Genomic DNA, 15,434 nt, shown 5'->3' on the forward strand with positions numbered 1-15,434 from the left:
AATATATGTGAAGTCAAATTTTAATTTATTTTTTAATAAATAATATTTTTTTACTAATAATTTTATTATGAATATTGATTTAAAAAAAATTAAATAAAATTCACTAATAATTATTAATGGATAATGGTAAGTGCGGTTGGATGTTGGAATACTTTTACCCAATCAATTATTAAGTCACTAATAAAATACCAGTACTCAATATCTATAAGTATATCAATTAAGAATATTTATTTAATATCTATCATAAAAAATTTATATGCAAATATCACATATGAATTGTTTTGTTATTCCTAATCTTTTGTTATCCCTAATGATGTAATTATGTATGTATTAAAATGGTCACTAAATACAACAATTTCGAGAAAATTTTAAGATTTACATAATTTGTTAACCTACATTTAAATGCTTCACAGTGTACTGGTGTTGGACACCCATCTGTCTCTTTATGTTGATGTCTAATGGTTGCTGTAAAATAGGAGTTATGTTGAATAAAGAAAAAGGAAAATCATCTAAGTGTTAGTAAAACTATTATAGCTTCCAAAAAGATGAGGTTGTCTAATCCTTCTTGGCAGCCCAAAATTTTGATAGCATCTGATCTCACCTCCTAACCCAGCTGTCACAATTACCAAACCCCATGCCGTAGGAACAACCGTGGAGGAAATGTGGCCACTGTCCAATAATGAATAAGATGAAGAAAATGATCCACTTGAAGAAAGTGCATCACTAAACCTAGATGAGGATGATGCAGTTCTAAAAGAAGCACTAAATCCTGAATCTGTGCGAGAAAATGCTTCAAGGTCATCTTCCTCTGCGGTGTGGCAATTATCTTTCATTGGAGACTGAGGTATCGTTCTTTTACTGTTACCAAATGAATCTCCAAGTCCTGATTCTGCATGCAAATTTGCCGCAAGTTCTTCCCTAGGGGAATTTGAAGCTCCTTCTGAGTTAAGGCTAATACTTTTCCTGGGAAGGGGTGGAAGAGTTTTCTTACTACCATTTGCAGAAGATGGCGATGGTGTTTCTTCCCCACCAATAGAACCTCCCAGAGAACGTTTTGAATGCTTTTTGGAAGGCACTGGCACTAGCGGAGGATCACCTTTGACGGTACAATTCCATGGTATTGCTACTGAAACATCTTTGCAGTTGAAGTGCTCGTGAGCACGAGTAACTAGCATAGTTTTGAATTTTCCATTGCATGCACTTCTATGATCTTCATGCTTCCACACATATACTTCAGAATCTTCACTTGCACTTATAATATATCTTCCATCTGGACTAAATGAAGCTGCAATTTGACTGTTTGCATTACGAAAACCTGTTCATGTTCAACACCAATATTTTAAATCAACCTTTTTATGTTGCTGGGGCTGTGGAAATAGTTCTCATGCAAGAATTGATCATATCAGTGAAAAGGTAACTTCGGATAATGTTTTGCAGCACCTTTGTACTTTTGAACTACTTCTGAACCTTCCAATATTCTTATTCTTGAATCTGCTGAAGTTACAAGAATTTCTGATGGTTTGCCTGGAACAAACTGAAATGACAAAACGCCAATAATTAGATACATATACTTTTAGGATTACTCAGAACGAAACAAGTATGACCAATATATGGATATTAACTCACAGGAGGAGTTATTTTTACATTCGAGTCTGGTGTATTAATTTTTCAAAAAGTTAAATATGTTTTTAGTTTTCAAAAATTAGATTTAAAATTAAAATTTATTTTTATTCCAAATTTTAATATATTTTGGTCATTAAACTTTAAAAATAAATTAATATAATTCTTTTAATAAAACAACATTAATGTATTAAATAATATTCTAAACTAACATGTGAGATGTAATGTATGAAATAGTATTATTAAAGTATAATGCAAATTCTAGAAGAATGTAAAAGCTCCTTAGATAGAAGAATTGAAATGTAATATAAGTTCTAAAATATTGTAGAAAAGCCTAAGATAGGAAGAAAAATAAAAAATATTTTACGTAGGTAAAAATCTAGAACATTCCACATAAGTTGTGGCTAGTATGTTCTAGAATAATCTATGGGTTTATAAATACCCATGAACTCTACCATTTGATGCAAGATGTAGCCAACATCTACCATTTGTAAGAAGCTAACATCTACTACAACTAAAGACAACTACAACACTTCTTCCGACTACTACTTTCACATTCCACTATCTCCACATTTTCTCTACATTCAACTATCTCTACATTTTCTCTATCATCAACTATTCATTTCACAACCTCAAAATACTAATAGTGGTGTCAGAGCTACGTTCGATCATCTACTGGGCGTAGATAAAATGTTCAACTACCTCAAACAAAACTATAACTCATTCTACTACTTCCAAATATATTCTCAACACATGGCTACTACTAATCAAACATCATCAATTCCAATACCTATTTTCAAAGGAGAAAATTATGATTTTTGGAGTGTCAAAATTAAGACATTCTTCCGCTCTCAAGATTTATGGGATATCATAGAAGAGGAATTCACTATTCCAGAAGACACCTCTACTCTTATTGCAGCTCAAAAGAAGGAGTTGAAAGAAAACAAGCAGAAGGATTCAAGGGCTTTATTTGTTCTTCAATAAGCAGTTGATGACACAATTTTTCCAAGGATAATTGGTGCCACAAGTGCAAAACAAGCTTGGAACACAATACAAGAGGAGTTTCAAGGAAGTGACGAGGTACACAATGTTAAACTTCATTCTCAAAGGCGAGAGTTTGAATTATTAAGAATGAAAGAGTCTAAGACCATTAAAGACTACTATTCTAGAATAAAAGAAATAGTTAGTCAGATGAGAGCCTATGGCGAAATATTCTTGACAAAAAGATCGTTGAGAAAATTTTAATTTCTATTCCCCAAAAATATGATGCAATCGCAACTATCATTGAACAAACAAAAGATTTGACTACATTGTCAGTAACACAACTAATGGGCTCTCTTGAAGCTTATGAACAAAGATTGAAAATGCATGAAGAAGACTCGGTTGAAAATATTTTTCAATCAAAATGAAAATTACGGTCTCAGAAAAAAGAATATGAAGGAAATAAAAGTAGAGAAAAAATTTCTAGAAATAAAGAAAATTCTAGAAACTTCTCTATTACTTGTCAAGGAAAATATCCTCCATGTGGCATCTGTAAAAAGACAAGTCACTTGGAAAAAGATTGTTGGAATCATGAAAAACCTCAATGCAAGTATTGCAAGAAGTTTGGTCACATGGAGAAGTATTGTCGTAATAAAAATAGACATCAAGCAAACTTTGCAGAAGAAGATAATCAGGAGAAACTCTTATTCTATGCCAATCAAGAATCTCCTAGTGGAAAAGGGAGTTGGTACTTGGATAATGAATGCAGTAATCACATGGCAAAAGATCAGAGTATCTTCAAAGACATTGATAAATCTGTCAATGTCAAAGTTCGGCTAGGAAATGGAACCATAGTGGAGTCTCAAGGCAAAGGAATGGGGGAGACAAAGAAAGGTACGAAATTCATCAAGGATGTTTTCCCAATCTTAAAGAGAATCTTTTAAGTATTGACCAAATGATGGAGAATGGATATTCTCTTCATTTTGAGAAAGATACATGTAAAATTTATGATGGTAAAATGATAGAAATTGGCCAAGTAAAAATGGAGAAGAGAAATAGAAGCTTTCCTATAAGCTTCAAACCTGGAACTAATATTGCCATGAAGGTAGAAGTTGATGACTCATGGCTTTGGCATAGGAGATTTGGCCACTTCAACACACATGCCTTAAAGCTTTTATATCAGAAAAACATGATGAGAGATCTTCCATGCTTGAAAGAGAATAATGAATCATGCGAAGGATGTCTCCTTGGAAAACAACACCGATTACCATTCTCGACAGACAAAGCACGGAGAGCAAAAGACTTATTGGAGTTGATTCATTCCGATGTTTGCGGACCGATGAGAACACCTTCACATCATAACAATAGGTATTTCATCCTCTTCATTGATGACTTCTCTATAATGACATGGGTCTATTTCTTAAAGGCAAAGTCAGAAGTTTTTGGAGTATTCAAGAAATTCAAGGCCCTTGTCGAGAAGCAAAGTGGAAAACAAATAAAAGTACTTAGAAGTGATCGTGGCAAGGAGTACACATCTCGCGAGTTTGACAAATTCTTTGAAGATGAAGGCATAGAGCAACAACTTACAGTTGGATATACTCCACAACAAAATGGCGTGTCAGAGAGAAAGAATCTCACAGTTATGGAGATGGCAAGATCAATGTTGAAAGAGAAAAGTATGCCTAACATTTTTTGGGCTGAAGCAGTCTACACTGCAGTTTATATTCTAAACAGATGTCCAACTAAGGCAGTCCAAGACAAGACTCCTATTGAAGTTTGGAGTGGAAGAAAGCCATCAGCTAAACACCTACGAGTATTTGGATCTATCTGCTACATACATGTTCCTGATCAAAAGAGGCACAAGCTTGAAGACAAGACTATACAAGGAATATTTTTGGGATATAGCACACAGTCAAAAGGCTATCAAGTTTACAACCTACAAACAAAAAAGCTCATCATCAGTCGAGATGTTGAAGTTGATGAAAAGGCTTCTTGGAATTGGGAAGAAGAAAAAGTTGTTAAAAGCAACATTCTACTTCTAGTGCAACAATCTCAAGAAGAAACTCAAGAAGAGGCAGAAAATTCAGGTACACTTTCTCCACCTCCACAACAAGATTCTTCACCTGAATCTAGTCCAAGAAGAGTAAGATCTTTGGTAGACATATATGAAACTTGCAATATGACCATGATTGAGCCTAACTGTTATGAAGAAGCCTTAAAGCAAGAACTATGGTCAAGGCAATGGAGGAAGAAGATCAAATTGAAGATATGTTACCAAAGCCAAGATTTGAACTACTGTGCATAATGCTTGGAGTTATCGAATTTGCATTAAGGAGGAGTATTAAAGTGTAATGCAAATTCAAGAAGAATGTAGAAGCTCCTTAGATAGAAGAATTGAAATGTAATACAAGTTCTAGAATATTGTAGAAAAGCCTAAGATAGGAAGAAAAATCAAAAATATTCTACATAGGTAAAAATCTACTACATTCCACATAAGTTGTGGTTAGTATGTTCTAGAATAATCTATGGGTCTATAAATACTCATGAACTCTACCATTTGATGCAAGATGTAGCCAACATCTACCATTTGTAAGAAGCTAACATCTACTACAACTAAAGACAACTACAACACTTCTTCCAACTACTACTTCCACATTCCACTATCTCCACATTTTCTCTACATTCAACTATCTCTACATTTTCTCTATCATCAACTATTTCTTTCACAACCTCAAATTACTAACAAGTATAAACAGTTCAGGCGTAACTTCAAATGTAATTTTACGTATAATTTTTTTTTATTATTGACGAAAATTAATTTTGTATTTAAATTTAAAAATTAAAAACATATTTAACTTTTTAAAAGAAAAATGCTAAAATTTATATTTGTTTAGAATATTGTTTACTTTGTAACTATACGAGCCTTAACTTAATCTTCCCATAATGTACTTGTTTTCTCTCTTTTATTATATCTAACCATCTCTTGAGCAAGACTCTCAAAGATGAAAATTTATTAAAAAAATAAAAAAGAAAACAATTGTACAGACAAAAGGCCAGTAAATTTGTTTTCCCTGCATCAAATCCATTCTGGCTTGTGGCACATGAAAATAAGAATTACCTGAAAACCAGTGACTTTTCTTAGTTGGGATTTCTTTTGTGAAATCTCAATTGTTCCTGTTTGAGTTAGTTTGCAATCTGGTTTACCATAAGGAAATGGGAATTAACAGCTTGATATATTCAGTTTAAATGATTTATAAGATGTGTTAAATTTTTATTTAGATTACAAGATAGTTTCAATAGAGATAAAGATATAAAGAATAGAAGTCAAGTAGTTAATACCTTTTGTGCTATATGTACGACAACCGCCCTTGTGGGTACCAACAATAGCACCCTGAAATAATGAGAAAATATGAACAAAGATCAAATTAATGCATTATTAGTATTTGATTTTGTTTATCACGTTATTATCTAGGTTTAAATATGATTATTATGTGCACCCAAAAAGAGTTAGTTTCATCTTGTTTTATGGATTCCTTTCTCATCTTTTGCATATGCGTAGCTAATCTTTAATATTTAAAAAACTGTCTGTTTTTTATTTATTTTGGAGCTTTTAATGTTAATATTTTGAAATTTGCTGAGATGTTAACATTCTAAATCAATAGTTATGAGGATTTCACCAGTTTATAGGGTTTATAATTTAGATTCACCTTATTATAATTATGATATAGTTTCTAATTTTTTGACGTCTAAAGAAGTTTGTTTCGCAGAAGAATTGAAAATAGTCTTTTAAATGGTTTAATATGTTTGATAAGAGTAAAGATTGTAATTCTGACGATAAGTCCGTTCAAGTTTAAGAAAACCGGGTCAGAATAGACTAAAAAAAACTAATACTAAATCTTTCAAACTTTGTAAAAAGCACTAATGAATTTTAAAACCTTTTGCAAATTATATCTCTTAATATGTTGAAGAATTTGATTATTGAGCTTTAATTTATTAGTGGTATATTGGTTAATTTTTTTTCACCTATCACTACTTACATAGTTTTTCTTATAATAGGTATTTTTGTCTATACGTCCGATATAGATATATTTTTATGATAGGTTTGGTTAGATCTTTGTTGGAAATCCATCTCTTCTTGATTAACGGATACAATTCCATTGAAACTAATAAATGGTTTATTCTAAGGTCTTGAAATTATTTTTTTTACTCTTAAGGGATGTATATTCATTTTTGGAAAGGTGAAGCACATCTAATATTCACTATCATTCTTTATCTAGAACTTCAAACTTTCACTATAAATTGTGGTTGTGAGAGATTTGGAAGTAGTTGAGTAGTCTAACTAATAAGTTGAAGAATGATAGTAAGTTAATAATTAATTGAGAAAGAAAAGAGAGTTTCTATAATTTATTAGTGAGATTGTTGTAAGTCATCTAAAGAATGAGTTTGCATGTTATCTTCTTGATAAGAGAGATGTTTTTGTAATCCTATTTTCATAGTTGAGATCTTATTATTACTTGATCATATTGTTTTTCCTTCTCACATTTTAAATGAGTTTTTCATATTAAAAATATTATCAGTTATTATCTTCTTTTATTTATTTTTTTCTTGAGCCTATTTTAAATTATACAGAGAAATCTTTTCACATATTTTGTTCAATTTCCCAACAATTCTCCAATGTTTTTTTTTTCTGTTCTTTTTATTTTTTTAATGAAATCTTCTGGAACATTAAAATCAACGAGTAGATTTCTTTTGTTCATTGTTAACATCAAGTTAATGGAACTACCTATTGAAACAACGATAAAATAATTTAAGCTAAAGCTGATGAGTTAAACTTGAGAAACACCTGAATGAATTCTGCTTTTATCTATTGTGTTCTTCCTGTCTCAATCTAATTTTGATACCCTCTTTTACAGATATCTTTGTTTTATTTTTATATAAGAGAATTTTATCCCGTTTCGAGTTTTTAAGATATGTTAAATGAGAATTATCTGATATAGGGTTTGGTTATACTATTCTTCGAGAGCGTTATACCGAATGATACCTTTTGGTATAATGCTGTCGACCAGTAGTATTATCGAATGGTATCATTCGGTATAATGCTGTCGACCAATAGTATTATCAAATGGTATATCTGTTATCATTCTTTAAGAAATTATGGAGAAACTACTACTGTATTTAAATAAATCTGATTACAACCAATAAGAAATTCTAAGAAGAAAACAATACCTGACCGTCAGGTGTAAACGACAATGCAGTAACCATGTCATTGATATCAATCCAATCCACAACATGGCGTTCAGGAATGCTCCATAATCTAACCCTAGCGTCCAGCGAACCACTTATGAAAACATCATCTTTGAGAGGATTGAATTGTATGCAGGTTACTGCAATATCCATATATAACTAAATATGCATAAAAATCATAAAGAATATTAAAATCGTGCTCCAGAGGCTCAAACATCTCACTCTCACCATAGTCACTGTGGGGAAACCTGTACAAGCAAGTCCTAGTCTCCAAGTTCCATAATCTGACCGTTTTATCCATTGAAGATGAGAGAAGTAGCTACAGTTCAAAATTATAACCCATCAAATTTGAGGTTCTAATTATCTTCTTGCATGCAATAATACACCATGAATTTTGTATCCTAAAAGATATTTCACATGAATTTTAGACGATGATGATGATAAATTCTTTTTACTATTTTTTTTACTATTTTAGACGATGTTGGAAAAATGTTGTAACATATCATTTTCTTTTATTTATTTAGTTTTTTAAGTTATTTTCAAAATGAATTTATTCGTATTTGATTATTTTTCAACGTTGCTCAATATTATTTATAATAAAGTAAACGGATTTTTTTTAATTCTGTAGGGTTGGCTAAGGTTTATTATTTTTTTGAAAAAAGTAAGTTTCTGATTATTTTAAAACTAAACAGTTTTTCTGTTAGTTATTTTAATTAATTTTAGAAAACTATACCCATTTTGTGATTTTGGTCATCTGTCTAGCAGGAAGCATGAAGGTGCAAGGAGTACCTTAGATCGCGACCATGACAAATCTAAAACATCATCCAAATGTCCTTGGAAAGTGCAGAAGGGTTTGTCGGACAGTGAGAAGACAGTTTCAGGAACATGAACATAGTCAGGAATGGCGGGGCCCTTTTTGGTTCCGAATTTGCCCTTCTTCTTCTTGTCAGCCGCCGCCGGAGAGAAAGGCGAACCGTCGTTGGAGGCAAGCAAGGAAGGGTGAATAGGTGTGAAACTCCCCTCGTCGATCCTCAACGACATAAGCTCACACTCCTGCACTTCCCACACGTGTATCACCTTGTCCTCACCTGCACTCGCCAGAAACCTCCCATCCAAACTAAACCTAATCGTCCAAATCGACCCGTCGTGCCCCTGAAGCTCCTGACACAGATGCAACGCCGAAACCTCCTTGTGCGACTTCCCGCTCTGCCGCACTCGCACCCACTGACTCTTCTCCGCCGCCGCCGTTGCGGCGGCTGCGTTACCAACAGCCTCTCTCTCCCCAATGAACCCACTCGCCACACCTTTTATGTTCTTCAGAAATGCAACCCCTCTTCTCTTGCTCATCCTCAAACTTCTTGAAATGTACGAACTCGAAGTCAGCTTCCGCGACAAATTCTCGTTCCTCGTACTGCGTCGCATAAGCTCGTTAACCACGCGCGATTTCCCCACCGTCTTTTCAAACTCATCCATAGTTAACTGCCTCCCCGTCTGTAAATCACTCAGCCTGTTCCACGCACCGCTTTCGGTGCATTCGTTCACAATAAACTCCTTCCCCGTGTCCAAGTTCTTTATCAGGAAAAACGCTCGCACTCCCGAATCCTCAACTTTCGCGCTTTTCGGCTTGGACTGCGGTGCTTCGTCGGAATCCCTCAACACCGCTCTGTTTCTCGTTCCCGGCGGAGCGCGGTGGACGAACACCTCCGTCGCGGTTCTCGTCAACCTCTGCTTCGAACACTTTCCGATGAAATGTTCTCTTCTCGACCTCTCCAACGAGAACAACTCGATGTCTCCCTCGGATCGCGAACGAACAAGAACTAATTGATGAGAGGAGTTCTCTGAAAACATCTTCTCTGTCGAAACGGCAACGGCTGTCGTTGTCTCAGAAACCGGCATCGTTGAATCAGTAATCGGCGTCGTTGACACGATAGGTGTAACGGTAACGGGATTAGCGCAAGTAGACGGAAGTGTTGATTTTTCGGAGGAAATGGAGTTGGTGGGCTTTGAAACTGATTGACCGAGTTCCACGGGCGTGGTTTTCGAGAACTCTTTGTCGTCGTCCAGACCCATGCCGTGGAGCAAACGCTTTCGGCGCTCGTCAATTGAGATGGGGGCCGCCATCCATACGCCGTAATCTTGAGCAGCATCCATCGTGGGAGAAAGGCTGTTTCGACGCGAGGGAGCGGAGGAGATGGCTGAGGCGAAGGAAAGGCGGGGGTCGTCGAAATCGTCGTCGTCATCGTCGGAGGAGGAGGCCAGGTCGAGGGGGGCGGCGGTGGAGAGGCGGCTGTATGACTCGAAGAAGGCATCATCGTCGTCAACATCGCCAAGGCCGTCCCAGTCCATCGTCATCGTTTTCCGGCGTCCCATGGCGGTGCATTGGCGCGAAAACAGGGGTTGGGGATGGATGTGGTATCTCTGGAGTGAAATCTTTTTTGTTTTTTTTGGTTTGGTGTTGAATTTTTTGTTTGTGGCTGCGTGTCGGTGTTTGGGGCAGAGGAAGTGAAGAGAGAAAAAGAAGGAAAGAAAGACAGGTTGATTACCGTTATGGATTTTTGGGGGCAAAGAAACGGTCAACGGATTCCATGCCTCATTCTCTGTCTTTTCTAATGTCTTCACTTTCAAAAATGAAAAATAAAAATTTATTTCATCACTTAGGATACTAAGTGTAATGGTACGAAGATTTTATAAAGCTATTTGACAAGCTAGGTCCATTGATCCAAGGACACTTGAACCTTGGGAGAGGCTCTTTCCTTGCAAGCCAGATTTCATTTCACAGATTCCTCTCTCTAGAACAGAAACTTTGCCCTAACTCAAGTGCTCTGACTTCTCTCTAGGTTTCCAGTCATTTCCACCGATTGAATCATAATTTGGTGGTGTTTTCTTGTTCCTGGAGTCAAGAGCTACGAAACCATCTGATTGGTTTTGCGTTCCAGCGGGTAAGTAGATTTTCCCTCTTTCCCTTCACTGTTCTTGTCCTAGGTTGTACCATTTTCTGATTTCTTGTGCCCTGTGTGATTTTATCTTTCATTCTCTGTTTATTCCGACTCAAAGAGCTAAAGTCTAGCACCTATTTGGTGATTTATAGGTTCTGTACAGTTTCGCACGGTGTAGGGGTACTGTTAGAGCATCTGTGAACTGTGTTGAGCAACCCACCAGGTGAGGGGAGCTAATTATTTTTCTTTGAATTTATTGCTTGAATCTGATGCATGTTGAATTTTGGACTGTCGTGCGATTTTGTACGGTATTTTGGATTTTTAGTATATAGGATGGTTTGAATTGAACTGGTGTACTCTTCTGAAACTGTGTTATAACTTTTATTGTATCACTAGTGCAGCGAAGGGCTTTTACCGCGGTTCATTTTCACTATACGTCGCGGTTCTTGAACCGCGGCATATTCAGCCGCGGTAGTAAGTCAGACACTTTATACCGCGGTTCGAACCGCGGTATATAGTCTGCGGAATATGCCGCGGTTGTCTAGGGAACCGCTGCCTAAACCCTAAAAAAAATTTTAAAAAAAAATTAAAAAATGCACTATATGCCGCGGTTGAACCGCGGCATATAGGCCGACGAATATGCCGCGGTTGAACCGCGGCATATAGGCCGACGAATATGCCGCGGTTAGTGTCAAAACCGCGGCCATATGTCTCGTTTGTGAAAAAAAACGAAGCACTATATGCCGCGGTTGTGGTTAGAACCGCGGCATATTCCCCTGCAGTTTTTTAAAATTGCAGGTCTGTTTTTGTGATATCCATTACCACAAAAACAGACCTGCATATAAAAACATTTACAGAAATTCAATTTCAACATAACAAACACATGTTCAAATGTATTTCAACATCAAATAAAGTAGAGAGTCTAAGAAAATTCTATCTAATCAAATGCATTGTTTAAATCTAAATCTAAGAGCTATTGTATAATCTAACTATATACTTCGCAGCATCGTTCCTAATGAATAGTAGTGACTTCTCAGGAACTGGTGTAGTAGTCTTGAATCTCTGCAAAAGACAATTCATTTTAATTAGTGTATATGAATTCAACATTTGTTAAAAAATCAAAATTTGTTAAAGTTAAATATTACCGTTTCCCAGCTTCTTGTGATGTGAGAACGAACAATATGGGTCATCCAATACATTACATAGTATCCACACTCATATGACCCATTTTGTCTGTTACACTACAATATATCATCACAGTTGATAATAGTTAGTGAATAACATTTGTTATAAAACAATTATAACAAAGTCAGACTTTAGCATATGTCAAACCTTGAGAGAAATCCAAGCAATCTTTCTACTCTTAGCAATTGATCTCCCGTCCATCATCATACTTGCTGGAATAGAACTGTATATAAAAAAATGTTTTAGCATTCAGTTATATAACAAAGAAAGTCCAAACATTGAGGTTCTTACCAATCAATTGCTTGTCTGAGTTGTGTGGGAGGAGGCCTGTGCAATGAGCAGAACCACAAAGCATAGTTGTCTTGCACAGACATAACAAGAAGTTGCCAATGGCGCCTGAAATTCATAATAACGTAACTATTAAATATTAAAATCACATATGGAACATTATTATGTTAACAAAGTTCACTTACCCGGATATATAAGGCAAAAAGTATATTTTCTTGCCCCTTCCAAAACTTCTTATCAGACTCATGTTGATATGGTCAAAATCATTTGATTCATGAATTTCTTGGGGATCAATGAATCCATAATCATCAGAACGCCCCAACTTATTAGCGACCCCAAACATATACCTGAAATCAAAAATTAACTTTGATATAAGGATACTTGATATATAAATCAATTTTATATATAAATAATTGGTCATAGACTTACATCGTCCATAGTTGAATAATTGAAATATTCAACTCTTGTGTTCCCGACGCAAGCTCACGGACATCTTGGCTATTAAGGTATATTGGGACCTCAGAGCCATGCCCAAATACATTAGCATCATACTGAACCTCCAAAGGCTTATCATCAAGGATGTCAGCAAGTAGATGCAATGAAGAAAGAGGGTCATCCTCAGATAGAGGAATCTTCTGTTGTTCCTGCGTCTGTTGTTACATGAAAAGATAAGATAAGTTTTGACATCAAAAACCTTTAAAATTGAGAAGTGTAAAGAAGAATTTCATACCGAGGGGTCAGAAACTGGTTTAACCAAAAATTTAGGCCAAGTGATAAACGACTTATATGCTTGTTCCACAGTGAAAATCTCTTCCGTGGACAGTGGAACCGAGGCATCTGGCATGATCATTTCATCCACTGAGACCTTCACCTCATCCTCTAATAGTTGCATACCATGACATACAGTCGCTGACCTAAACTCTGTTCCACGAGCTACCAGCACCATCTCATCTTCTTCTAAAATGTATAGCAGACATGGACTACCATCGTCCATGTCATCCTCTGGGATGGCTGATGCGGAACAACTTCCTTTGCCGCTTCTCCCTGTCAGAGTAAATGTTAGATTATACAAGAGATAGAAATAATTGCACATAAATGTTTATTAAGTTTACCTGTGGGAGGGGGAGGGACCACATGTTCCTCTATAGGAGACTGCATCGGGCGCATGCTCTGAAATTGCTCCTGGTAGAGCATCTGGAATTCAGCCCTCACCTCGGCCCTGATCTCCTGCATAAGGTCTTGTCGGACCTTTTTTGTGATCTCTTCTGTCATCCTTTGTGTATCGCTGTACGAATATGAAGGCTGACGAGAAGAGCTCCCAAAATAATCCGTAATGCCTACTCCAGGACCTGCAGCACGTACACGTCCAGGGTGCTCAGGTCGTCCAATTGCAGCAGCAAGAATATCCTGGCGACCCTCTGGAGTGAATTGGCCTTGGGAGCTCTGCTCAACCAAGGCGTCCTGTAACATTACAAAACACCATTATTCTTTAAATAGTTTAATGTAGTATGTATAATGACAATATTTATTATTTTAGGAACAGTGATAACTTACAATTTTTTCAGAAATCTCTCGTGCAGTGTCGGAAGAGTAGGTGCCCGATGGTCGCATACGGGCCAACTTCCATTTCTCATGTCTAGACGGTGGAGAAGGAGGCTGAGGAGGGCTACCACTCTGAGATGGTGGTATAGCATCTGCCTTTTGCTTGAGGATTTTCTCCTCAAGCTTCCTATACCCACCACGAGATAATAGGTGGGGGTTTTTGTTCTTAGCACTTGTTCCTTGTGCTTTGCTTCTAATTGCCTGTCACATACACATTAATTAATGAGTTCATATGATATATATTTGTTAATGAGGAATTGAATAATATGAACTACACTAACCTGCCATTCCTCTGACATCCGACTCTCTTTAAAAACCCGCCAAGTCTCCTCATCAATGGACTTATATGCATTACATGGAGTTTTATGTTTAAGGTGTCCAAAGATGTACCTTGATGTCAACTTGCTTTTAAAGTTTCTGAAATTTTCTGCAACAGTTGACAAACACTTATTTCTAAGTGTTGGGACATTTGGAATGTCAAATGTCATCTGAAAAAAACATAATAAAGTTGTATTAGTACAAAATTATCAATATAAACAAATTATAATTCAAATGCTATTAACTAACTTACCAATATATCTTGCCAAATAATGTTCCGATCACCCTCGGACACATGATCAAAAGATGGAATGAGAATGCTAATCTTATCACGTGCCACTACTCCAAGGTATGATCGGAAGTCATCTGCATAGGGGCCAGTTGCCACACCCGTGGTGACATTCACATTCACCGGAGTTCTTTCACCACTATTTTTCCTGATTAATAGTTGTTTCATCCTAGTGGGTCCTCTAGTGGATCTGGGTGGGGGAGCCTCATCCCCTGAAGAATGTGGATGATCAGCCATATATCTGTCAAAATAAATAACAACATTAAATTTTCTTTCAAGACTTATGTAATATCATATAAATTAACAAAACATGTAATAGTATCCAAATTGAAAATTCATACATAAAGATATGGATTCATCATATGTATATTCACTCATCATGATCTGACCGAATTGCATGTACATCATCGTCAACTACAGATTGGTCATCCAACTTTGTTGTAGTTTGAAATGAATGGTTGTCAGCAATATCAATATTAATTAGATTGTCTTCGTTAACTTCAATTTGTTTTTTGCCTTGAAGAGCAACATACCAATGGTCAGACGAAGGATCTTTGACATAAAAAACTTGAGATGGTTGATGTACCATGATAAACGGTTCGTCTCGATAACCCACCTTGCGAAAATCAACCAGTGTCATACCCGAGTCATCTATTTTCACACCACTCTTATTGTCAAACCACTTACACTTGAACAATGGAACGGAAAACTTGGTGTAATCAACCTCCCATATCTCTTCTATTATACCATAATATCTCATTGATCCAAGTACAGGAGATTGATCTTTTGATGTGGAAAATTGAAGTGACTCAGCTTCTAAACTGACTCCACTATTTTGTACTGTGCTTTTATCATCCAAAGTCTTCGTATAGAATGTGCAATTATTGACTTCATAACCTGTACAACACACGACATCAAACTTCAAACCATTTGCAAGCCACAATAAAGTTTCAGAAGAATGTGGCTCTTTG

The 15,434-nt window shown here is 36.1% G+C and overlaps 1 protein-coding gene across 1 annotated transcript; it reads right to left on the reverse strand.

Annotated features, from left to right (window-relative positions):
• Positions 1-509: 509 nt before the first annotated feature.
• Positions 510-10,399, reverse strand: LOC124822870 (uncharacterized). Its single transcript, XM_088102460.1, has 7 exons — positions 8,635-10,399; positions 8,074-8,164; positions 7,828-7,985; positions 5,941-5,992; positions 5,720-5,796; positions 1,441-1,534; positions 510-1,315 (listed from the first exon to the last, which is right to left on the reverse strand). The coding sequence occupies exons 1-7, from the start codon at positions 10,213-10,215 to the stop codon at positions 510-512; spliced, it is 2,859 nt and encodes a 952-aa protein (XP_087958586.1). The 5' UTR covers positions 10,216-10,399.
• Between the last annotated feature and the right edge of the window lie 5,035 nt (positions 10,400-15,434).

Source organism: Vigna umbellata, chromosome 11 (assembly GCF_029865625.1).
Source record: "Vigna umbellata cultivar VRB3 chromosome 11, Vumbellata_1.0, whole genome shotgun sequence".
In the NCBI taxonomy this organism is placed as follows: domain Eukaryota; kingdom Viridiplantae; phylum Streptophyta; class Magnoliopsida; order Fabales; family Fabaceae; genus Vigna; species Vigna umbellata.